The 25,358-nt window shown below is 35.2% G+C and overlaps 1 protein-coding gene across 1 annotated transcript in view; it reads left to right on the top strand.

Annotated features, from left to right (window-relative positions):
* Positions 1–25,358, top strand: part of PTPRQ (protein tyrosine phosphatase receptor type Q) — a 197,929-nt gene that overhangs the window by 23,928 nt on the left and 148,643 nt on the right. Inside the window, exons 10-17 of the mRNA XM_032393715.1 lie at positions 6,393–6,573; positions 7,885–8,046; positions 8,151–8,330; positions 8,925–9,032; positions 9,174–9,455; positions 17,286–17,468; positions 17,812–17,913; positions 22,437–22,557. Coding sequence (XP_032249606.1) covers positions 6,393–6,573; positions 7,885–8,046; positions 8,151–8,330; positions 8,925–9,032; positions 9,174–9,455; positions 17,286–17,468; positions 17,812–17,913; positions 22,437–22,557 — 1,319 coding nt within the window. The remainder of the gene's footprint in view (positions 1–6,392; positions 6,574–7,884; positions 8,047–8,150; positions 8,331–8,924; positions 9,033–9,173; positions 9,456–17,285; positions 17,469–17,811; positions 17,914–22,436; positions 22,558–25,358) is intronic.

The raw sequence follows: 25,358 nt of genomic DNA, 5'->3' as shown, positions 1-25,358 counted from the left end.
TCATTGTCTCCTCCAGAATCCATTTTTCTGCTCTCCCACTTTCCAGCTTTTGAGTATTTTCTGCCTCATGCTTCCTCCACTTTCATATGCTATGACTTTGCAAAACTTTGGTCTTGTAAAATGAAAATTGAAACGGCTAGTTCTCCTGTAATTTTCTAACTCCTTCATTGTAAAGGTGCTCCAGACAGTTCTGTTTTCAGCCTTCTTCTTACACTTTCTTTCAATGATCACACAATTTCAGTCACAGCTTCCTACCTGAATGATCCCTTTGCGTTGCTTTCTACTCTGGTCTTTCTCTGACACTCTATTCCTAATGGCAACCATTTGTAGGGAGGTTCTGTCAGGGTTTATCACATCTGAACTCATTTTCCCTCATAAAAGAAAACAAAAATCCTTTTTGGGATAATGGCCTGGTTTATGACCAAAAGGAGGAGACAAAGCTGGGATACAGCTTGGAACAGATACTTGACAGAGATTTGGGGATGGCGATGGAGACCTGTGAAGGTTTTCACAGAACACACAAGAAGAAAGTCTATCTAGACAATTAATAGTTTCAGTTATGAAGAACAAAGTCTGGAGAGAGACTAATTTGAAGCCTAGATACCAAATAACTAGTTTTAGAATTCCTTTATTTCTTGGACTGGGCACACCACAGCTCTCTGACCTGAAGGTCATTGTCTAAGCACTGAGAAGGTCCTTATGGTGCTTTTACATGCCTGATATTTCTCTTTTCAGATTATGGCATTGTTATTCTTTCTGTCATAAAGGCTCAGAACCATGGGGCTATCTCTGACTTGAGTTATACTTAGCATTCAGTAGTCATTCAATATTAAGCCAATTATTTTAACCTCCAAAGGGTGATGCATACATCTATATTTCATTCCTGTGTCCCCACTGCAGCTCAGGATTACATAGTCTCTTGCCTGGACTATTGTTGTCTTACTGCCTTAGTTTTCCATTGTTGTGTAACAATTTGCCACAAGCTCAAGACAATTCATATTAATTTATTATCTCATAGTTTCTGTGGGTCAGGAATCCACATAGCTTAGATGGATTCTCTACTTAGGGTCTCGTAATACTGCAATCAAGGTCAGACTATGCTGTGTTCTCGTCTGGTGGCTTAACTGGGAAGAAGCCATTTCTAGACTCAGAGTTTCAGCAGATTTAACTTCCTATTGACTGTAAAACTGAGGGCCTCAGTTTTTTGACTGGAGACTAGCCTTAGTTCCAGTTCATAGAGGCCTCCACAGGAGAATTGTCACAAGGATTTTCCCAACATGGTCGGTTATCTATCTATCTATCTATTTATTTATTTAATTTTTATTTTTAAATTTAATTTTATTATATTTGTCCCCATACAGTACTTCATTAGTTTTTGATGTAGTGTTCCATGATTCATTGTTTTTGTATAACACCCAGTGCTCCATGCACTGTGTGCCCTCCTGAATACCCATCATTGGGCTAACCCATCCCCCCACCCCCCTCTCAACATGGTCATTTAGTTCATCATGCCAGCAAGGGGAATCTATATGGTATAATGTAAACATAAGAATGACATCCTCTCACCTTTGCCTTATTTCATTGGTTAGATGCAAATCATAGTTCCCACACAACAGGAGGGGATTATACAAATGCATGAACGACAGGAGGTAGGAATAATAGGGGGGCCACATGAGAGACTGTCCACCACACTCTCCCAGCCCACTATTTTATATTTCACACATCTATTAGAATAATCCTTCCAGATTTAAGTATATTATTTATACTTCTCTTTAATGAGAAGTAACTAAATAAGAATTGAGAACAGATGGGGAAGGTATGTATCTATTTAAGAAATCTAACTCCTTAGTATCATTGCAGAAAGTCAATCACCCTTATTGAAAAATTTTTTCCAGTGACCTTTTATGGTTTGTTTATTTCTTAATAAATAGGGGTTATTTGAGCATGCTGAAACATGTATAAGATTTCGCTTTCAGTATTTAAACAAATACTTGAAAAAATATATTAGAAAATTTAATCTTAATGTTTGAAGACTTTTATTTCAACTTCCAAATTTATATATGAATCACATGTATAACATGCCTAATAAATGATTGGGAATCCAGCCTCTGCTAAAATATTTGATCAACTCTGATGATAGGGTATCTACTACCACAAAAGCAGGTCCTATTCTATGAACTTTAAAATATTCTTCTTTATGACTTCCCAGACATGTATTTATTAAGTAACTACAAAGTTCCAGGCACTCTGTTAGGTCCAGAAAATACACAGATGAATAAGAAACTACTCTGTTCTTTAACTGTTTGGAACTGAACTATTTGTGTTCTAATGTTTACCAGTTTGTCCCATCTCTCTTCTCTAGACCCACATGGTATGAGCTCAGAATTTGGAACCAGGGAAATGTGTTTCAATCCTACCTCTGCTATGACTAGTTTTGTGAACTTTAACAGACGACTATAAAATGGAGATCTTGATACCTAACTCTTTGGGCTATAATGAAGTGATATCACATGGGTGAAAGTACTTAGCACCATATTTGACACATAGTTGTTTTAAATGTTATTCTTTGTAGTAGTAACAACAATACATAGTGATTTATTTTTTTATCATTTGAAGATGATGGTCATGATTTCCCTAAAGCTTAACATCCTCAGTTTCTTATCAGCTATGGTTTCTGGATCCTTCATATTATTGATTACTCTCCTATGTATATTTTCCAGTTTGTCACTGAGCCTCTTAATCATCTGAACACAATAGTCCATATGTAATTTGATTAGATCCAAATTCAGAAGAACTATTTTCTACCTTGATGTTCATTTCTTACTTCTTTCAATGCAAAGAATAAAACTAATTTCTTTGCAAAACTCATTCCATTGAGACTAAAATCTGAAAAACCCTTAATTCATCTCTCTATGGACTGCTCTTAATTTGAATTTCACACTCAGATCTCATCCTGTACTTGTTCTTCTAGTAGAATCCTGGGGCATTTTCTCCCCAAAGACACCATCTTGCTGCCTAGTGTTACAAATTTCTGAGATTCATACAGATACATCTTTTCATCTGATATGTTTCACAAGTATATCAATATTTGTCATTGGTGAACATGAGAAGAAAGCCAGCTAAATGCTTGACCAATTGCTATGGAATGAAGGTGACAGGACTCAAGAGTAGTTTGGAAATGCTTGAGATAAAGTTTACTTTATTGACCATTAGGAACAGAAAAAGAATTAAGCCTTAAGGGTTGTCACCCAAAAATATGCAGAAGGAAATAATATCCATTAGGTTTCCAAACATATGCTAATTGCAGACTTTTCTTTTTACTACTGCTTAATAACAGAGAGCATAAATCATGTTATAGTTTATAATAAAATATAGAAGCATTTCTTAAGAATAAGTCACTTGTTCCATTAATGCAATCCAGTAGACGTCCAGTGAGTCTAAATTGATAGATGTAATGGAGATTTTTTTAGAAATAAAATCACATTAGCTATAATGAAGGTTATTACACATAGAGTCAGGTTGGTTTATACAGATGGATTAGGAATTTAGCTCTGAAGAACTGTAATTCTTTCACATAAATTCCAAAGATTCCTGGGTAGCATATGAGAGGCCTTTCATGTTGATGAACTGTGACATTCCCTAAGTCAGTTGTGTTCAACCAAGGGAGAGTTTGCTCTCCAGTTGGCAATCACTGGAGACATTTTTCTTTGTCACAACTGAGGAGATGCTTCCCGTGGGTAGGGACCAGGGATGCTGCTAACCTTCCCACAACAAAACATTATCTAACACAGAATGTCAGTAGTGCTGAGGTTGAGAGCCCTGGACTAACTCAGTGAGTCTGAAACCTTTACGGGTTGTGGTGGGCTTCTTTTCTCTTCCATTTCTCTCATGTCCACTTTGGCCCCTTCCAATTACTTTCTGAAGTTCTAGTTCTTTCCCGTCATTTTTGCTCTTAAAATATTTTTTATTCATCTTTTGAAAAACCCAATATCTAATGCCTTTTTAAGAGAGGCAAAGTGTGAGAAATATTCATGGCACAGCCCTCTCAGTGATAACAAATAACATTCTGGGTTGTTGTGAAACCAATGTTCAAATCATTGCCCCAGTTAGGGAGGGTCTTTCCAGAATACCAGAATTTGAGAGAAATTCAGAAAGCCAAAATTATTTAGGTCAACTCTTCTTTTGAAATGGCAGTTTGTCAACAGAGATGCTTAACTTAGTTAATTGATGGGATGCTGTGGCATAACTCTCAATAATTTATCTTACATGGAGTATAAAATATCAGGAGATTTAATGCAAAGTTTTAGTTCACGGGGAAATTGTTCGTACTACTTCATTGTACCTTCCGTAGTGCTTTGTACACAGTAGATTCTCAAAGAGCGGCTGATTGATAGTGGAAACAGCTGTGTGTTTCAAGCATAAACTATTGACTGGAATACCAGAGCATCTCTGAATTATGTGTTTGTGATTCATGCCCTCCCTGATTTCCCTGTGGAGGCAGAGCTGAAGTGAGCCGTTGGAAGATCGAAGACCTTTAACTTGTCCCATATAGAGTTCCCTATCCAGAGTTCTTTATTGCAACAATTTTAGAATAGATCTCATAGGTGTTCTCCTGCTTTTCATCACAATACTCTTCTGGCTAAAGATGTAACAATATTTCAATAATTTTATTTTATAAATATCATTTGGAGAACTAGAGATTTCCTTGGATCATTTCTCCATTCTTTTATGTCTCAGAAAAGTCAATATTCCAATGACCTATCTTTGTAGCTGGTTAAACAAACGGCCTTAAAATTTCTTGCCTTACTGAAATTTTTCCTGAGAACCTCTTAGTTTTTTAAAATACTAAGTATTGATGTTATTTAGGAATAAAAACTCTGTTTTTGGCTCTAGGACTAAAGGCAACCCCGAAACATGTAAGATAATTAAAAGATAAGAGTACCAAAAGTTATTTACATAAATAAAACCTTTATTATATATTACAAGTTTTGAGTGTGAGAGAGCATGGAGTTGGGAAGGAATAAAACGATTTTCTTTTTTTTTAAAAAAAGCATTTTTGTTTTTCTTAAAAGGTGAGTTTTGAAGCAGAACTTGAAAAGGAATGGACCAAAAGCAAGTAGTTCTTGCAATGTCTTTTTTTTTTTTTTAAATGATTTTATCTTGGAAAATTTTGAACAGATATGAAAGTAGAGAAGAGAATGTAATAACCCCCTATTTGCCCCTCACCTGGATTCAGTAACTAACATCCTGTCATACTGGCTTCAGCTGTTTCCCATTGTTACTGTTGCCTTGGACATATTTTAGAATAAATTCCAGACTTCCCATTTTGCTCCTACGTGCCTACTTAATAACAAATCTCTAAAACTCATGGACATTTTAATTCATATAATGATTCCATTACCACAACTATCAGAATTACTAATATTGTTTTGGTATCATCGAATATCTAGAACATATTCACATTTTCCTGATTATTTTTGAAGCCCATGTTGGTAGATATGTACTAATTAGAATCCAAAGTTCACACATTTCATTTGGTTGTTAAGTCTCTTAAGGCAACATTTACTTTGATTAATGTTTAGTCTTATTTCCGAGGTTGAAAACTACACGAAATACCTAATAGTATTTGGCTCAAATACCCTTTCCTCAATCAGTTATGCTTTGTGGGAAGGGGGAAAGGAGAGAGTCATCTTGTTATCCCAATAGAAACTCTTCTGTGTTTATCTGTAATATGCCCCTGATATTTTCACTTCAGTATCTGTTACTTTGGTGAACTTGACATGTGTGAAGTACATTATGGGATCTAGGAGCAATCACAGTTACTTAAAATATTCTTTACGTCCAGAGCCTTGGATAGGCTATTTGAAAGTGATTGCCATGCAGTTTTGTTCATGTCTGTAACTTCACTTGATCAAAGATAAACTATTATTGATGTATCAAGCGGGCATACAAGCCTCTCACACCTCATATGCAAATGAGAACACACAGATAGAGAAGCAAAACATATTTTAATAAGGCAGTGTGCCTAGAACACTTACTTTTGGGGGTGAATGGTTTTAAAATAGTTTAGTTATGAAACCTCTGTATGAGGATGTCTAATTTTACAATAATTAACTCAAATCGGAAACAAATATCCCCTTCATCTCACAATACAGTATTGATCTCTTAAGATAATGGAGTGATCAGGATGTGTTAAAATGATGCAGGAATTTAATAGCTCTAGAATGAAATCTGGGAATGTAAAGGAAGACAGTAGTTGTGGATATAATACTGTCTTTTTAAAAGGTGTGATTCCAAAGTTACTAGTTTTTTAATTAAGCTAAATACTTGAGTGAAGTCATTATTAAGTGTAAATGTTACAGTCATTGTAAATAGTCTGTTTTTAATTACAGTATATAGATGACCCCATGACTCCAGAAACTGTGAACATAGAAGAGTCAATGGCAGAATTATTTGAGGGTTCAGCAGAGATATCTTCAGACCTCTACTCACTTGCTTCAGCTATATATAACAGTCATGCGCGTAATAATTTCCCTGTGAGGAACAGAGCTGAAGACCAGCATTCAGCAGTTGGTAGGTACAGTATTTATGTTCTTTGAAGCGTATTTCAAACCATCAGTACTAGCTAGCACAGATATGAACCTTAGCTTAGAGTTCAACCAAATTATTAATGGTTCTTGGGCTGGAGTCAGATTTTTTCTTCTTCAACTGTTGGATAACCTCATGCAGCAAATGGATATGCCACACAGGCAGGAGTGGGCCCCTCCTAACCCATTTGACCTTCCTCCTAGAGAAAGTAGCACCCTAGAGTCTCTGGCCAAGCTGCATAGACAATCAGTTATTACAGTTGCCAAAGCAGGTGTGATGGGGAGGGATTAACATATCTTCAAATCATTTACAGGCCTCACACTCTCTGCAGCTTTTGACTAATAGGTTTTCAAATGTCACTAAAGGTAAATAGGTCAGAAAGTTACAACTCTAGTGCATGGGGTGATAAACAGGTGTAGGTGACCCCAGCGATGTGGTGATGTCATTAGTGTATACACTTGCTTTTCAGGGTCAATGGATCGTACTGTTTCTAAAAGAAGAATGCCATATATAGCAAATTAAAAATAGTTGGTTACATGACGCAGATCTAAATGATCTCTCTGGTCATTCTAAAAGTGAGAAGAATATTTTTTTCATTGCCTTTTTTTCAGATTCAGTAGTTGTCTCATTCCAAATTAAAAGTGTTATGTTATTTTATTGATGCAGAATTAGTCAAAAATATCACATTACATTCGATATATATTTATTTCATTTACTGATCCATTTTGACCTGTGCAAAGACTGGAGCAGCACTAAAAATTAAGAGGCCCACAATTTCTGATACAGATGTTTCCTTGAGTATTTGTCTGGCCTAATTGTTATTTAACATTGTTGGACGCACAGGTTCTTAATAAAAAAAAATTAACATTATTTGAAATCCTTGTTCAGACATATTTACGTGTCAGTTATCCAAGCATGCTTACTTTAAACCCCCAAGGGGTTTGATAAAGGTATGGTATTTTTTTAGTCCAAATAAGTCTCATTTCGATAACATTCACATTACAACATAGCATTGACTTATAACATTTTAATTTGATATTATTACCTCATCTTTCATTTCAGAAAAAATTCCTAGCCAGTCCCTTTCAGAAGGTTGTATTTTCTCAAAACACTAGTCTCATGTTCCAAGATGTATGTATTATTAATTATACATGTTTATTATTTACACATATTTTTATTATTTTGCATAAAGGAGTACATAGAAAAATTAATGACTAATGTGAAATCAAGTTTAAGGTTTCACTCTGTGAGGAAAAATAATTTTGATCATGATTTTTTTTAACTGATTTCAAATAGGAACTACAAGGAATCTGTATATCACCAACATTGCTGCTGAACAGCTGTCTTATGTTATCAGGAGACTTGTACCTTTCACTGAGCACATGATTAGTGTATCTGCTTTCACCATCATGGGAGAAGGACCACCAACGGTTCTCAATGTGAGGACACGTGAGCAAGGTAAGAATGTATTTCCTTTGAAATAATTACCTGCAAATACTGCTCTTACACATTGTAATACTTTTTCTTTTTGCTCACATTAATTGTTCATTCTTCTTTACAAGTGCCAAGCTCCATTCAAATTATAAACTATAAAAATATTAGTTCTTCATCTATTTTGTTGTATTGGGATCCTCCAGAATATCCCAATGGAAAAATAACTCATTATACCATTTATGCAATGGAACTGGATACAAACAGAGCATTCCAGATGACTACTACAGATAACAGCTTTCTCATAACAGGTAGAACAATCTTTTTTAAAACATTGCTTTTCTGATGAAAATATGCATCTCTTTTTGCCTTAAACACTGCAGGACATGTGCTGCCTCATTTCAGATTTTCTTATGCTGTGCTGCCATGGACATCTTGAAAAATTTGAAGAAATAACTTGATTAAATGTGTTTTTCTTTATCTATATTTATCTACAAAAAAAAGAGATCATCAGATCACAAGTATTGTAGGGACATACTTAACCCAGAGAATTTTATATCTGGTACACTGAAGTAAAGTGTTAAAAGCTTGAATGAATGAATGTGAAAGTCAGCTGAAGTTACTGAGCTGACATGCTGTTTGTGCCAAGTCAGCATAGTCCTTGCAGCGTGCCAAAAATTATTTTTCAGCTTCAATGATTACCCTAATATTCAGGAAAGAACTAAAATATCATCAACATGGGAAGACCCTCATGCCTGAGGAATTTTGGGACAATGAGATTACAAGGAAACTGACTTGGAGAGCCAGTCTCCCAAATAAATTATTTTCACTAGTCCTGTGTCAAATGACCCTAATCCATGAATGTTATTTTATGATCTTTAAACAGATTACTGTTGTCATTATAGGGTTAAAGAAATACACGAAATATAAAATGAGAGTGGCTGCCTCAACCCATGTTGGAGAAAGTTCTTTGTCTGAAGAAAATGACATCTTTGTGAGAACTCCAGAAGATGGTAAGAATATCAGGTGCAATTTTAATAAAGAGAAGCAAGTAGTGTTGCATGCTTACTGCTGTCTATCTCATGCTCCCTTAGTGGCTGAAGCAATTAGCATGAAAAAATACATGTATTTAAAATTTTGTTTTCATCCCCCAGAACCAGAATCATCACCTCAAGATATTGAAGTTATTGATGTTACTGCAAGTGAAATAAATTTGAAGTGGTCACCACCTGAGAAACCCAATGGGATTATTGTTGCTTATGAAGTGCTGTATAAAAATATGGACACCTTGTTTATGAAGAACACCTCAACCACAAACATAATTTTAGGGGGCTTAAAACCTTACACCCTCTACAACATTTCTGTCAGGTCATATACCAGATTTGGTCATGGCAATCAGTTATCTTCTTTAGTCTCTGTAAGGACTTCTGAGACTGGTAAGTTTTTTGTTTGCTGTTTAATAATACATAGTAATGAAGTAAACATGGCTGACAATTGTTATATTGTTTATATTTTAAGTAACCTAAAATCTCTTATTCTTTTTTGTATAACCCAGAAATTTATTTATTTATTAATTTTTTTCTGGGAAGGTGTGGGGAAAAGGCTTGCTGTGTCGATTGTTAAAGTCTGCTTTACATATATGGGAACTCCAAAATAAAATCAGTGAATTTTTCAAGTGAAAGACCTTGAGAAACCAAGGAATCTTTCAGTGTACCTGTAAAATAACTACATGTTTGCAGATTAGGTAAAGGCAGAGCCTTTAGGTAAAGGCAGATTAGGTAAAGGCAGAGCCCACTCATAAGAATAGATTCCTGTCCTCCAATGAGGTATGTATATAGAAAGAGGTGCAGAGTAGGAGCATAGGAAGGGCATGCCTGATTGAGTCTTATGGAGGAGATAGCATCTGACCTGGATCTTAAAGAATAGGGTAGAGTGGATGTTATTGAAGTTGTTGGGTGGGTAGGGAGGGGAATATCATGGAAGCAAGGAATTACACTCTTGTGTTTCAGTTTCAGTGCTACAAGATGATTATAACAAATTTATTGTTATGTTTATAATCATATATTGGAGCATCACTCTTAAGCCAACTCTGTAATTTATGCTGAGAATTAATAAAAAATATAAAGTTTCTGTTTTACTCCTAGTTTTAAAATTAAATATCTGTTGACTAGCTACTGGCTGAACCATATGGAATTACTATTCCTATGGGTCATAGTGGCCAAGTATCAGCAATTTCATATGGTTCAGCCAGATGCTATATGTGAGGCCCTGTCTCTAACCTTAAGGATATAGGAATCTAGTAAAGCAGTTTATCTTTGAACAGGAGTATCTTCTTGAGACCGGTCACAGAAATTAATAAAATGAGATGACATAAAAGAGCCCATGGAGAATGGCAATTGTAATTGCTGGACTGAGAGAGTAATGAAAGGAATGTTTTATAGCATCAAGAGTTATCCCTTAAAGTGAAATCTAATTGATGTTAAACTGTATATTGGCATGTTCCATTGCTTTGATAGATATTGTTTTTAAAATCAGTATTTTTTAAAGAAAAAGATCTCCTCTTTACCTGACCTAGCTTTATTTTACACTAGTTCAAGGAAAGAAACAAGCATATTTTAAACACCTGCAAAGTGCCGTGGGCTATGCCATCGGCTTTCATGAAAATTACCTCTTTAATTCTAAAATAAAGCATTAAGATATTACTATCTTCATTGCCTAATGAAAAACAGGTGTGAGAGGTCCATCCTTCAATAAATATTTAACAAATATTTGCAATATGCCAAGCCCTACTGAGAATATAACACTGTAAATGAAAGTGAATTTCTGCCCTCCTAAAGTTAAAATTAATTGGTAGATGTTTAATTGCTTGAGGTCACCCAGCTGGTAAGTGATGAAGCTGGACCTGGGACCCAAATGCATCAGACTATAAAGCATATTTCCTTTCACAATATAATCTGTTTCAGAAGCCATCAATAAAGTTGGTAAATTATAGAATATATCTAGGATTTTTTCTGTTCATTGTTGCAGAGATATTTTGCTACTTGGGCTCTGCATAGCATGAAGAAGGAAAGAAGAACTTTCAAAGTTCCTGTTATATTAAACAATCATCATATTCATGAATGCTTATCAAATACTTATCAATACTTCACTATCAAATACTTCACTACAAATACTTCACTACTGGTCACAGCATCAAGAACACTTTAGTGATTATCTATAGAAAAATCTTTTTTGTTGTTTGCTAATTATTTTTTGATACTAGGCTCTTCAGAAGCAAAACAGACTGAATAATAGGGCATTGTGTTCAATGTCCATACTTCTAATTTTGAACTCTCTGTCTTAAAGTAGGGTACTTTCAACATCTTTGCATTCTTCATCTAGATGAAAATGGTGGACAATGAAATCTACATTATGACTTTTCCCATAATATGTGTGCTACTATTGAGCCACCAGTTTTAGCTCTTTTTGCAAAAGAGGAAGCTAGAATGTTAAGTAGTCTCAAGGTGTCATTTGAAGCAAGATGTACTCAAGAACAACTATGTATCTATTCCCAAGGCTTCATATTCTTATTAAATAGAATGAATCCATCCTCTACTCTTATTATAAAAAACAAGAGCCCACTTTTCAACATTGTTTCATGAGAAATTGAGGGATTGGTTAGTAGTGTGTTAATGCTGCTAGCTACAAATAAGAATAAATTATTTGTGCACATGCTTTATTTTGATTGGGGAATCAGAGTTTACTTATGCTTGGGAGTAAAATACTCTTGTGTTCAAGCAAAAAAGATCAATACGAGGATGATCTCATGGATGTGTGCGCGCGCGTGTGTGTGTGTGTGTGTGTGTGTGTGTATGAAAGAGAGACTGTGTTTATGTGTGTTTTAAGTATAGAATGTAGAGTTTGCAATCAAACAAGAGTAATTCATGTTTTCTCATACTTAGGGTTCAGTAATCATATAAAGAACTTTAAGTTCTCATATAAATTACCTTTTGATGATCTCTATTTTTCTCTTTCCTCTTTAAGATCTACCTTTCTTTATGAGAAGCCTTTAACAAAATGCCTTGAATATGTCTGATGTGGGGTAATAACCACTAGTGGATAGTAACCTAGATGTTGACCAAAATTTTGTGTAGGGCTCTATAAATTTATTTATATTAATGAATAGCATTTAAAATTTTTTCTACATATCATTATAACTTTGCATGCCAAACAACAATCTTTTGGAATACTCAAGGTAACTTGTCACTTCCTATTTTAGGACCATCATGAACAAACATTTCTTATTTTTATTTTTTAAATAGATTCAGCTTATTCCAACCAATTGTAATAGTTTTTTTAAACTTTTTTTTTATTATGTTGTATTAATCACCATACATTACATCATTAGTTTTTGATGTAGTGTTCCATGATTCATTGTTTGCATATAACACCCAGTGCTCTATGCAGTACGTGCCCTCTTTAATACCCATCACCAGGCTAACCCATCACCCCACTCCCCTCCCCTCTAGAACCCTCAGTTTGTTTCTCAGAGTCCATAGTCTTTTTATTCATGAGCTATCTATTTTACACAATACTTCTCCAATTGGACACACTGTGTTGGTTCAGAAAACTCTAAGTCCATCATTGCTCTCCAAAATCAGTAAGTCATCAAGTCTGTCTTATTTTCCCTGAATCCAGCACTGGTTATCCCCTAAGGATAAATGAATAAAAATGCAAAGGATATCAGCCTGGGGTCAGGGGTGCATATTTATATTCTGACTACTGGTGGTAGGCAGACAACTCCAGAGGGACAACTTAGCAAATTCCAATGGGAATTTTTCAAAATCAGAAGTCATACTGAGTTATGAAGTTCAAGCATAGTATTACTGACTCCTTTTTTTCTTGCAGTTAAAGAGCTATTCAATTCAATCTTGTTTTGCTTAGCTGTGAATTTCTCTCTTGTTTTTAAATATATTTTATGTCTTGTTGAACATATTTATTCATGGCCTGAACATGTTTTTGTGGATTCATATGCATTGTGGGTACAGCAGTAAGACAAAATTCCTACCGTCCTGGAACTTAACATTTTAGAAGTTTCACAGAAAATAAAGCAGTATAAAGTAATATATGTGACTTTGGTAGTGGTAAATTGTAATAAGAAAAAAAACCAGGGAAAGAAGAGAGAGTTACTTGACTAGTAAACAGACTATTGGAGGTAGTGGAATGAGAGAAGCCCTCTCTGAAGAAATTATATTTGCCCAGAGATATTAACAATGTATAAGAGCAAGTTAGATGAGGATAAGGAAGAAAAGTCCACCAGAAGGAGGAATAGCAATAGCCAGATTTCTCAAGTGGGAAGATACTCTATGTGGTTGAGGAAGAGCAGAGCATTCCTGTCATTAGCAGATGAGGAGAGACAGGCTGGCAAAGGTGGATTGTGCAGATTCTTGGTGTTATTCTAAGAGGTTTGGAGTTTAATTGTAATGAGTAGCTATTGAAGAATTATGACAAGAACATGATATTATTTGCAATTTTGGAAGATCTCTGATGACTATGTTGGATTTGGGAATGAAGAGAAAAACATGATTATTTACTAGGTATTTCATTTGAAAATCTGGGTGAATGGTGGTACCATTTACTGAGATAGGGAAGTCTGGAGAAGAGGTCAGTTTGGAGGAAATTCAGTTCTGTTTTGAACATGTTTTAAATATCTGAGTACCTGTCATGAAGGCACTTGCATATGTAAGTTTGAAACTCAGGGAGAGGATCCAGGGTTGAATACACAATTTAAAGTCAAGGGATGAGAAAAAGTCACCTCAGGGGGTGTGTAGATAGAAATGGAAAGAAGCAGACACCTGTGTTCTGGGGCAATATGACCTATGGACTTGGAGAAGTCAGAGAGGAGTTAGTCAAGGACTAAGCAGAAGTGGGCAGTGGTGAGGTAAGAGGAAAATCAGAAGATTGTGTCTTGCAATGCAAGTGAATGAAGATTTTCAAGTGGAAGTAATTTATTTCCTATGTCAAATACTGCTGTCAGTGAAGTAAGGATGATGAGGGCATACAACTGATGAGAGGTTTGGCATTATGGAGATCACTGGTGACTTCATGACAGCAGGTTTCATGGGAAAAAGTGGAGGAAAATGCCTAACTGAAGTGAGACTAAGACAGAATGACAGATTTAAAAAGTGGAGAAAACGAATAAAGGTGGAAATTTTGAGCAATTTTGATATGGCATGGAGGCCAGAATGGAGCAATACTTGAAAGGGCAAAGAGAGTCAAGTGTCTTTTTTTTTTTTTTCTTTTGCTGTGATATAATGTGTGTGTGTGTGTGTGTGTGTGTGTGTGTGTGTGTTCACATGTATACAATATAGAAATAATTCAACCAAAAGAGAAAAACCAATAACACAACAGAGAGGGAATAACTTCAATTCTAAAACCTCTGACTAGATAGATAGAATGGAATCTAGCACAGAAATGGAGGGCTAGGAAATTTCCATTGACTGTTGAATGGAGAAGGAAGATGTGGTATATTTATACAACAGAATACTACTCAGCCATCCAAAAGAATGAAATCTTGCCATTTGTAATGACATTGATCTAACTAGAGAGTATTATGCTAAGCGAAATAAGTCAGTCAGAGAAAGACAAATACCATATGATTTCACTCATATGCAGAATTTAAGAAACAAAACAGATGAGTACAGGGAACAAAAAAGAGAGGAAAACCAGGAAACAGACTCTTAACTATAGAGAACAAACTGATGGTTACTGGAGAAGAGGTGGTGGAGGGATAGGTTAAATAGGTGATGGGGACTAAGGAGGGCATTTGTGATGAGCACTAGGTGTTGTATGTAAGTGATGAATAGCTAAATTCTACACCTGCAACTAATATTACACTGTATGTTAATGAACTGGAATTTAAATAAAAACTTGAAAGAAAAAAAAAAAGTGCAGGGCCATGCCTTGGAAGGGAGTAAGGAGAGAAAGCAGTTAAAGGAAAATCGGTAGAAGGAAGATAATGCAGTTCTCTTCTGAGTGTTATTATCGAAATGAAGTGGGAAGCAAGATTTTCAGCTTTGAATAAGAAGTGGGGAGGGATTTTGGATGTTTGTGGACAGAGAAGATGGTGAAAACATACGGAGCAGAGCTGTAGACGGAACTGACTAAAGTAAAATTTAGGCTGTTGGGAAGTGGAAAAAATTCATTTGAAATTTGAGGTTTAAATTTAAATGAGGCTAGTTAGCATGGAGTTTTGCTTTCTTCCGATGTTTTCAGCTGTTCTGTTGCAGATATGGAACTAGCACTGAGCTCAGTTTAATTCAGATTGGAATTTTGCTGGAAAGCAAGATGGAAACAGAAGGAGTTGATGGAGATCGGTAGGGACTGGTTCTGGTGGTAGGCGATGGGCTCTGGCCTGAGTGAGTAGGGAGATGAGGATGTAAGGGAGGGGATAAAAATGAAGTTATGATGAGGGTCAAGGAATTGTTGGATTGTCAGTACAAAGGTCAGTAAGCTAGAAAGAGGAGGTGTTGCCAAAGAAAGGAATATGGGCAATTATTGGTAATGACAAGGTTTTGGGTATAGCCATATAAGCTAGTGGTTAAAGTAAGGTGGAGGAAAACTTGGAATTATGGAGATCAAGGAATACAGAGTCCAGGGAATTGGGCAGATCATTTGCATTGACGTTGACATCTCTTAAGAGTGGTAGAGAGGAAGTCAGTCATCCAGGTGATAAAATTTTTTCCTTTTTTTAAAGTTTTTATTTAAATTCCAGTTACTTAACATACAGTGCAATATTAGTTTCAGGTGTACAATATGGTGATTCGACACTGATTTGCTTGTTTAGTGATTTTATCAGTCCGCACATTTTCCTTGAAATTTATCCGTGGTACATTTATGTGGCCTGAGTTGAAGCTGAGTTCCTTCTGAGAGGATTTATGTTTGCTTCTGCTAGTTGCTTTTGAATAACAGCCACACTATTACAGATTCATTTTAATTTAAATTCTGAAGTAAAGGTTTTTCAGGTAGCATGGATTTGAGCCACATAGGCTCTTAGGGATAGGCGTGCAGTTCCAAAACTGCATAATTTTTCTTTCTCTTTCACTTCTTCATCCAGAATGGAGTGAGAAAAAAAAATTCTTCTCTGTCCTCTTTTGTATGGTGGGTTTACTTCTTACTCCCTCTTCCCTGAGGGTGAACACATCACATTGCACAAGATCAGGAGTTACCACTCACACTGAATTCTGTGGCATTCTGCAGAAGAATTGAAGGTACCTCCCTGAGTTGTCCAGTAAAATGGTTGAAATTGCGTGCTTTTGGTTTTCCATCTTCTTAAATGGGGAGATCCCTTACTCTTCTCCTGGCCCAAGGCTTTCTCTTCTTTATCTGGAATTCCATACAGCTGTTAATGCAAAAACTCAACATCACCAGGATTGGCCAGTCCCCTCTAAGACAGAGCTGGTTTTAGTACCAGCTTCTGTTTCAGGATACCCATTTTTACTTTGTTTTTTTGTTTAATTTAATTTTTTTTTGCTTTTGTTTTTTTGGCTACCACAGATTTCTAACTACCTTGTCCAACTCTGCAATTCCTGTAAAGAAAACTTTGTTTCAGTTTTATGAAGGGTTTTAACTAAGATAGTCATTCAGTTTAGGGTATCTGTTTCAATATTTATCAGAATCAGAATCCCACATGTAGTACTAGTATTTGAATATACATAGAAAACCATTTTATGACCATTGGATTCAATACAATAAGAACATTAGTAGATACATAAAACCTGTATTTTATTTAATGTTATCTTGTATCCTTGGAAGACTGGTTTGCTGCCAGGTCCTAATGTGCAACATTGTATCATTGTATCTAGGAGAGGTTCCTTGCCTTGTCCTACATCTTGTTTTGTACCCAAACTAATTATTAATCTTTTATATATTATCATTATTAATGAAAGGCAGAATTGATTTTTAGGTGTTTTTCGAACTTCTTTCTTGCATCTGTGTGTTCTGCAACGATAGACAGTTTAATACCATCTCAAGTATTTTAATAAACATATCATCCTATAAGCATTATTCTGTAGAATCATAGTATGAATTTTCTTTTGAGATGCAATTTTTTCTTACATAATTGTAAGTGTATAAGTTCTGTGTCTCTTATTCCATTTAGGATGTTCTTATATACATATCCTAGTGCACTTGGGTGAAGACTTCAGCAAAATGGTTTTTTTTTTTTTTGAGAATATATTTTTAGGATAGAATTATTTTATGCATTTATATTTTTGTTTTTTTCCCAGTGCCTGATAGTGCACCAGAAAATATTACTTACAAAAATATATCTTCTGGAGAGATTGAGCTGTCGTTCCTTCCCCCGAGTAGTCCTAATGGAATCATACAAAAATACACAATTTATTTCAGGAGAAGTAATGGAAATGAGGAAAGAACTATAAATACAACCTCTTTGACCCAGAACATTAAAGGTAAAAAATAATATATAATGTTAGGTATTAACATTAATATTGACAGTGGGCACAAAATATTACCTTGCTTTTATATTATAAATGGTAAGTATGATTAGTTTAATACAGGGTAGGACAATTCTGGCTTTTTAGTTTAATAAACTAGGAATTTATTACAGTCACATGAAAGAATACTCTAAGTCAATACTTTGTCATATTTTGTCTTTGTAATAGGACTTACTATTTGAAAGCACTTCATTTTCATTTAGTTTTTACTTTTGGAATATTAAGTCATTTCATAGTCTGCCTCTTGCATATTACTAAAGGATATTTTGTAAGTCTTATCTATTTGATTTCTTTTTAGGACTGAAGAAATATACCCAATACAAGATTGAGGTGTCTGCTAGTACACTCAGGGGTGAAGGAGTGCGGAGCGAACCCATAAGTGTACTGACTGAAGAAGATGGTAAATACAATAGTGGATACAGATTTATTTTGAATCCATCACATTTCAAAAAAAACATGTACATAAAATGAAGATATAATGTAAAAATTTTGCTAGACTTGGGTATCAGTTGTGTGCCATGCCAGCATTTATAGAGATTTCATTGTCATGGAGTAAAAGAAGCTAGCAAAGTCAGATTCATGTTCAATAAAATCAGGTATAAAATGCTCTTCTTTTAAAAAAAGATTTTACTTATTTATTTGACAGAGAGAGGGTACAAGTAGGCAGAGAGGCAGGCAGAGGGAGAGGGAGAAGCAAGCTGTCCGCTGAGCAGGGAGCCTGATGTGGGGCTTGATCCCAGAATCCTGGGATCATGACCTGAACCGAAGGCAGCTGCTTAACCGACTGAGCCACCCAAGCACCCCTAAAATGCTCTTTTTAAAAAAATTATGTTATGTTAATCACCATACATTACATCATTAGTTTTTGATGCAGTGTTCCATGATTCGTTGTTTGCGTATAACACCCAGTGCTCCATGCAGAACATGCCCTCTTTAATACCCATCACCAGGCTGACCCATCCTCCCATCCCCCTCCCCTCTAGAACCCTCAGTTTGTTTTTCAGAGTCCATCGTCTCTCATGGTTCGTCTCCCCCTCCAATTTCCCCCCCTTCATTCTTCCCCTCCTGCTATCTTCTTCTTCTTCTTTTTTTTTTTTTTAACATATAATGTATTATTTGTTTCAGAGGTACAGATCTGTGATTCAACAGTCTTGCACACTTCACAGCGCTCACCATAACACATACCCTCCCTAATGTCTATCACCCAGCCACCCCATCCCTTCCACCCCCCACCACTCCAGCAACCTTCAGTTTGTTTCCTGAGATTAAGAATTCCTCATATCAGTGAGGTCATATGATACATGTCTTTTCTGATTGACTTATTTCACTCATAAAATGCTCTTTTTTGTTTCTGAAGTCATCCTTGCTCTGTAAGAAATCAGCAATATTTTTTATGGGAATTTTTAGGCTAAAATCTTGGTTTGAATGGTCTGAACATCAACTAATGTAGGTTATGACTGTGTTTTTCAACTTTAATGTTCATAAGAATAGATATTTACATCAGTTTTGTAGTAGATTCTGTTATATCAACCTGCAGTCTTTTTTACTTTATTAGGATTAGCTTGCTAATGAGTTCAGGCCAGTTTCCAGGTTTCTCTACATAATTTGCCAAGATGCTATTCCTGAATGTTAATAGCCTTCATATTGAATATTTAAACATATCTTTTCCTAACCTGAATAAAATCAACTTTACTACTGAGACCACTTTACACTGGTACCTCACCAAGTTCTAGGTATATATCATGCTAAGAAAATTACTTTTGAGGAATATATTTGGGATTTGGATTTACATTTTATGTTTTATACATTGTATATATTTGAGACTGTTATTTTTATTTTTATTTCTGCAAAGGGAAGTCCTGTTGTTATGAGGGATATCATAAGTGTTTGTAGGGTATCTTTCCCCACCTCTCTTTCAAGTTTTTCCATCCTCAAGTTTGGTTGCATTCTGTGGATGTTCAGATTCTAATCATTCAGCAGGACAAAATGTGCATTATATACTTCTAGAAGAGGGAAGGCCTTTCTCTGCATTGTTCTTATTTTATCCAAAATGACAGTCTTCAGAGCTTTCTCCTCTGTTTTAGGTCCTTCCCTGTTTTTGCCTCCATCAAATTACTTCATTAAAGCATCCTGGTGGGCTGCTCGGTTTGTCCCAGGTTCTAAGTACTCTCATGGGTTGGTCTTCCTTAGTCATTGCATCTACTAACTATGCTTATTTCTCCATCAAAACTCAAACCTGTCCAAATTTTCATTCTTTCATAGTTCAATTCTTTGTGCTGAAACAAAGTAAAAATTAACCTAATAAATAAATCCTTCCCAATGGGACGATTGTTAAAGGCTGGGGCGGGGGTGAGGTTAGCTCTTTTTTCCATCTTAGGTAATGCCTAAGGAAGATGTACTAAATCATCTATGCAATGCCCTTTTGAACATAGTATCCACTTTTTTTTTTTTTTCTAACTTAATAAAATAGTCCTGATGGTAAGAATTTGAAGTCTATATGCAGGAACGTAGACCAGTAGTAAACATATATGCTGAACAGACAGAGTTGTCTACAGAGTTGACAAAAGTCTTTTTTGTTTGTTTGTCTATTTTGTTTGTTTGTTTACCACTTAAGTCAATAGTTTCAAACTATACTGTGTATCTGAATTACCTGGACTGTTAAACTTACCATGGTATAAGTCACCATGGTGAACTTACCATCTAAGTCCTTGGCCAAGTCATTGATATAATTGCTAATGAGCAGGTTGAAGAACAAGACCCCTTTATTGAAAAATTTCAGCAAATCAAGAATGGATAAAGGACTGAGAAGCTTTGCTTTCTTGGGTATTAGGTGCTCTTGGCCCTCATGAAACTTGTGGTTTAGTGGAAGAGATCTAAATTTGATTTGTGTATAGATGAATAATCTTTATAACTTTAATCACTGGCTTAAGTATTTCCCCCAAATTATTCCTAAGGACAAAAGAGGAATTTTAGCTACTTTGAGGCATCAGAGGAAGTGTAACTGAGGAAGTTACACCTAAGCTGTGACCTGAAGGAAAGCGACTGAAGAGGGAGGATAAGAGATAGGAAAGACCACAGCAACCAGAGGGAGGAAGAGTCTTATGAATACCCTTCTCACCTATTCTTATATGCTCTGTCATGATGAATTAGATAGATTGCAGAAGATATTATTGCATTTATGTATTCTGATTTCCCTCTTCCTTTCTTTAAAGTAAATTTAATTTTTAAAAATTTATTTTATGCCTGGAAGTTTGTGCCTCTTAATCCCCTTTGCCAATTTCATTTTTTAAATTGTGCTTCAGAATACAAATGCCAAAATGATTAAGACTTAGTCTGCTATAGTACATATTTTGTTTAGATAGACATGTTAATTGTATTTAATTAGCAATAAAAAGTTTTACATAAAAAAGGAAAATACCCAAGGATATACTGAAATTAAAATAAAACACTCAGAATTATCTGATATTTGACATAAAAGCTTAAAGCATATTATAGAATAGAAATGCTTAGTTACAACATATTATGTTCTAAATCAGTACTATTTTTGATTTAAATCCTTTTTTTTTCCAATGATAAACAGAAGTTAAGATTGTAAAGATGTTAGTAGAAATATCATAGGCTTTTGTTTTGACAAATGAGAGTTCTCAGAAGTAATTCATATCTTGGGAAACAGACGTTTCCAAGTGATATATGGATTCTTGTGATAATCAATATTTGATAGCATTTTTATTGTACTGCCTGTGAGAATACCAAATGAAAATATGAATACAACTGTCACCATTATTCCTTAGAATTCATCTCATAAACCTTTTCTCTGCTCAATAATTTTTTTGTTGTTGGAAAGTTCTTGTTACCAAAATAATGTAAACACACATATACACAAACAAGCATATGTACACACACAATCTAGCTGAGATTATTCAGAAAATCAAAAAGAAATTAAAATAATTCAGGTAAGGTTTTCTTCAAATTATTGGAAAAAGTGATGTGCGCATGTGCTAATCTATAAATTAACATTGTTCAAAGATCTGAACAAATTCTTAAAACTTCTATTAGCTACCTATGAGTTCACTTTCCACATATAACAGTGATAAAAATTTTTAGTAATTTATACCCTTCTATATGCAAAATTTGTATGTTAATCTTCTAAGACATTACTGTGGTGTTTTACAGTAGCTAAGAAATGCCATTCTAAATATTTTATCTAAATGTAAATATGAACTTGGCTAAGTAGCTTGCTAGTAGTTTTTTTTTAGTGCTTATCCAGTGCAGAATGGCTAAGTTATTTGAATCCTTATGCTGTCATAGCAAAATTAGAAGTAGACCCTAACCTGTCCATATTCTTATTTATGTGCTACATTGGTTTTCTTTGTCACCATTCAATTTTGAAGACTCAGTGAACAAATTTTGATACTATTTTACAGTTTAATGACAACTGAAATTGAGGAATGTAGTTTTTATTTGTGAGGTCAGTCATTTTAACTGCTCTCCCAGTGTTATGCTTATCATTTTACCACTTCTTGAATGTGTGATTTTTTTCCACTTCTTTTTATTGTTTGAGGAGCACTTTTACTGCATATTATATTTATTCACCCCAGTAGTTTTATTTTTACTAGAGGATGATAATTTACCAAGATGTACTTGAACAGTAGGTGAATCACTGTGACATACCCCTTGTTCTTTTTTCTCATGAAATATTTTTTTCCATTGAATCACAGAAACAGATGTTCTAACACCACCATGCAAATCTCTTTTTATCATCTCATTTTGAAAGTAAACAATTAGTCTCCCATGCTCATGGAGAAAGACACTATGCCTGATTCATTTACCAGAATGTTTATAATGAAAACTTTGTGCATTTCCATTTTAGCCTTCTCTTACATATGTTTAATAAAATATATTATCCTTACCCTAACTTTTCAGCTCCTGATTCTCCTCCCAAAGACTTCTCTGTAAAACAGTTGTCTGGTGTCACGGTGAAGTTGTCATGGCAACCACCCCTGGAGCCAAATGGAATTATCCTCTATTACACAGTTTATGTCTGGTAAGAAATTTTTTCTTTTTTGGAAATAGTTCTGAGAACAAGTATTAATCTGTAACATAATAGGAATGTAGTTTTTTTATTTCAGAATGTGATGCTACATTAAGAACCTGATTGTTAATAGGCTAGTTAATATGCTTTTTTAAAGAAACAAGTCTTTCCCATACTATGTAGAAGTCCAAGCATAGTCAAATAACATAATTTTTGTACCTAAAAAAGTGTATATCATGCATAATTATACTAAATTTCTGCTCTTAAAAGTCATTGATTAATCAACTTCTGTGCATACAATCATATAATTTTAAACTCAGAGTTTTACACAAGTATTCTGTATGTCACTGTCTTGTTAAGTTCCTTTGAGCAGAATAGTTTTAACTAAAATTTAACTGAAAGGTATTTCTTCACAAATCTGTTATTTAAGGTTAATTTTCCAATGAAATTTAAGCAGTGTGTCTATTTTTTTTTCTGACCACCTTTACCCTGATTACCTATTTATGTGTCAGTTTTGTAAAAGATTAAATCCTATAGCTCATATCACATCAGTTAACAACATGGTTTTACTGCTTCATGAAAACTCAATATAAAAATCCTCACTTTGATCTAATGTAAGTCCTCATAAAAAGATTCACCAGTTATATATTTCCTAGTGGATTTTAAATATTTCAACTCAGAAAATACAACTTACACAATACTTTGTAGAACATATGCATTTCTTACCTTTATATTCCTGACTTGAAGGTCCAACACTGAGAGGCTATGATGTTTTAAGGAAGTCTACTCTTCTTTTTCCTAAATTAAGACTTTTCTTTCCCTAATCTCTCTTTAAACCCTTTGCATACCACTCTTTAGGACTGTACTTCCTATTTTTTTCATTGCCTGATTCCTAGTCATTTTGCCTAGTCATGGAAAAATTGAGAGTGGCATGAGAAATATCAATAGGAAGAGAAGCAATGGGAAGAAGGTAACCATTCTCCTCTGTGGCCCAGTTCATTTGTTTATCCATTTTTCATTACTTCATTCAACAAAATTGATAAAGTGTCTGTATAACAGTGAACAAGACACACATATGACTCCTGCCCCCAAGGAACTTATATTCTAAAGGGATAACTGGACTATATATCGCATAAACAAACAAATGAAGCAAAGTCAGGGGAAAGAGGGATACTTTTGATGGGATGCTTAGGGAAATCCTTTTTGAAAAAGTTGTTCTGAGAGAGACAGAGTAATACTGAGGGATAGGAGGCAGACATAGGTCAGGAGCCAAGCCACAAAAAGGATTTGAATTTTCATTTAACTGTAATAAGAGTTACTAGAGAATTTTAAGCACTTTGGGTACTTTATGGAGAAAGAATTGTAGAATTGTAGATGGCAAAACTGTTAGCAGGAATACTAGCTAGGAGCTTATTTTAGTAGTCTGGGCAATAGATGTTACTGGCAATGGAGGAGAGAAGTGGGTAGCTTTTTTCTACATCTAGGAAGGAGAGTTGACAGAACTTGGAGATACACTGGCTGTGGGGATAAAAAAAAAAAAAGATGAATCAATGATGACTTTTAGATTTTTGAATCAAGAATGACGCCATTTTATTGAGTTAGGAAAAATGGAAGTGAAACAAGTTAATAAAAGTGAGAATCAAGATTTTATGACTGGGCTTTCTGGCCCATACTGTAGGGGCAGTCTCATCCCTCTATACAGTGATCATGCTGTGTAAATTCAACTCCCCAGTGGTGCATTCTCTCTCCTCTTTTAAGGTGTGTCTCTTTTCTATCTCACTTCGTAAGATGGATTCTAGGTGCAAGGGAAGCCCACTGAAAGTGGGGTCAGGGAATCTCAAGTCTGTAATATTATGGCTCATCTTACCTGGCTTTTTGGGAATCGTGCTGCTGCCCACCTGTAGTCATAGCTTCTAGTCACAGTTTCTAGTTCTGATTTTCCATTCTATCCTTGATCCAACCTCAGGTTTATTCTAATGCCCTAGCTCTCTTAGCATGTCTGTCTTAACCTTCAGATAGCTAGATGCTTTCATCGATCTACAGTGGGCAGGATTGCAAAGGTAACTTCCACATCCTTCCCTAGCCCCGGATGATCTGCTAGAGGGGCGTTTAGATCTTGCTGAACATGGTGACATACTGAAGACAGAGATTCTGTAAGAGGCTTATCATTTTTCTCTCCATCCTAAGAAGGAGCAAGCCCTTCTTACTGCCATTCAGAGAGGTATTTATAGAGACATTGAGTCAGAGAAGCTGCTCCTAGGATCAGCTGGAGAGTTTAAGATTGCAGAATTAGGGTGGTCACTACGTGAGGCATCATCCAAGAGAATCACCTCCCTCCTTTGTACTGGAGAGAGTCAGGGTCCCCCTTTTAAGACTGTTGAAGTATATCCCCAGCTGTAGGATGACTCTAAAAAAATAATTGAACTGGATCACAGCAAATTCATCAAAACCAGCAAATAGCCAAAAAAAAAAAAAAAAAAAAAAAAAAAAAAAAAAGCATCAACTAGCGAACAATCTTAAGACTCTTGTAGGGAAAGAAATCCTTGAGCCAGGGCTGCTATATAATCTGTCAAGAACAGGCTACTGGTATGTATTTTACTGTTGACTGCCTGCCTGAATCTAGAATGTTACTGAAAATTTTATATGTATATTTTACTGAGCGGGCAGTAACTCAGTCTCTCCATTCAGAAAGTTCCACTTCAATAAATAAGATACTCTGAAGTCAAAGTAGCCATGAGAATCATGCTAACTTTGCTGGTCTCATAACCTAGGGGCAAGGTTCAACTGCAGAGGCCCCACAGCCTGTTTTGAGT

This window comes from Phoca vitulina, unplaced genomic scaffold, assembly GCF_004348235.1.
Source record: "Phoca vitulina isolate PV1807 unplaced genomic scaffold, GSC_HSeal_1.0 scaffold76, whole genome shotgun sequence".
Lineage (NCBI taxonomy): Eukaryota > Metazoa > Chordata > Mammalia > Carnivora > Phocidae > Phoca > Phoca vitulina.
Note: the sequence above shows the minus strand (reverse complement) of the source record. Positions and strands in the feature narration are given on the sequence as shown.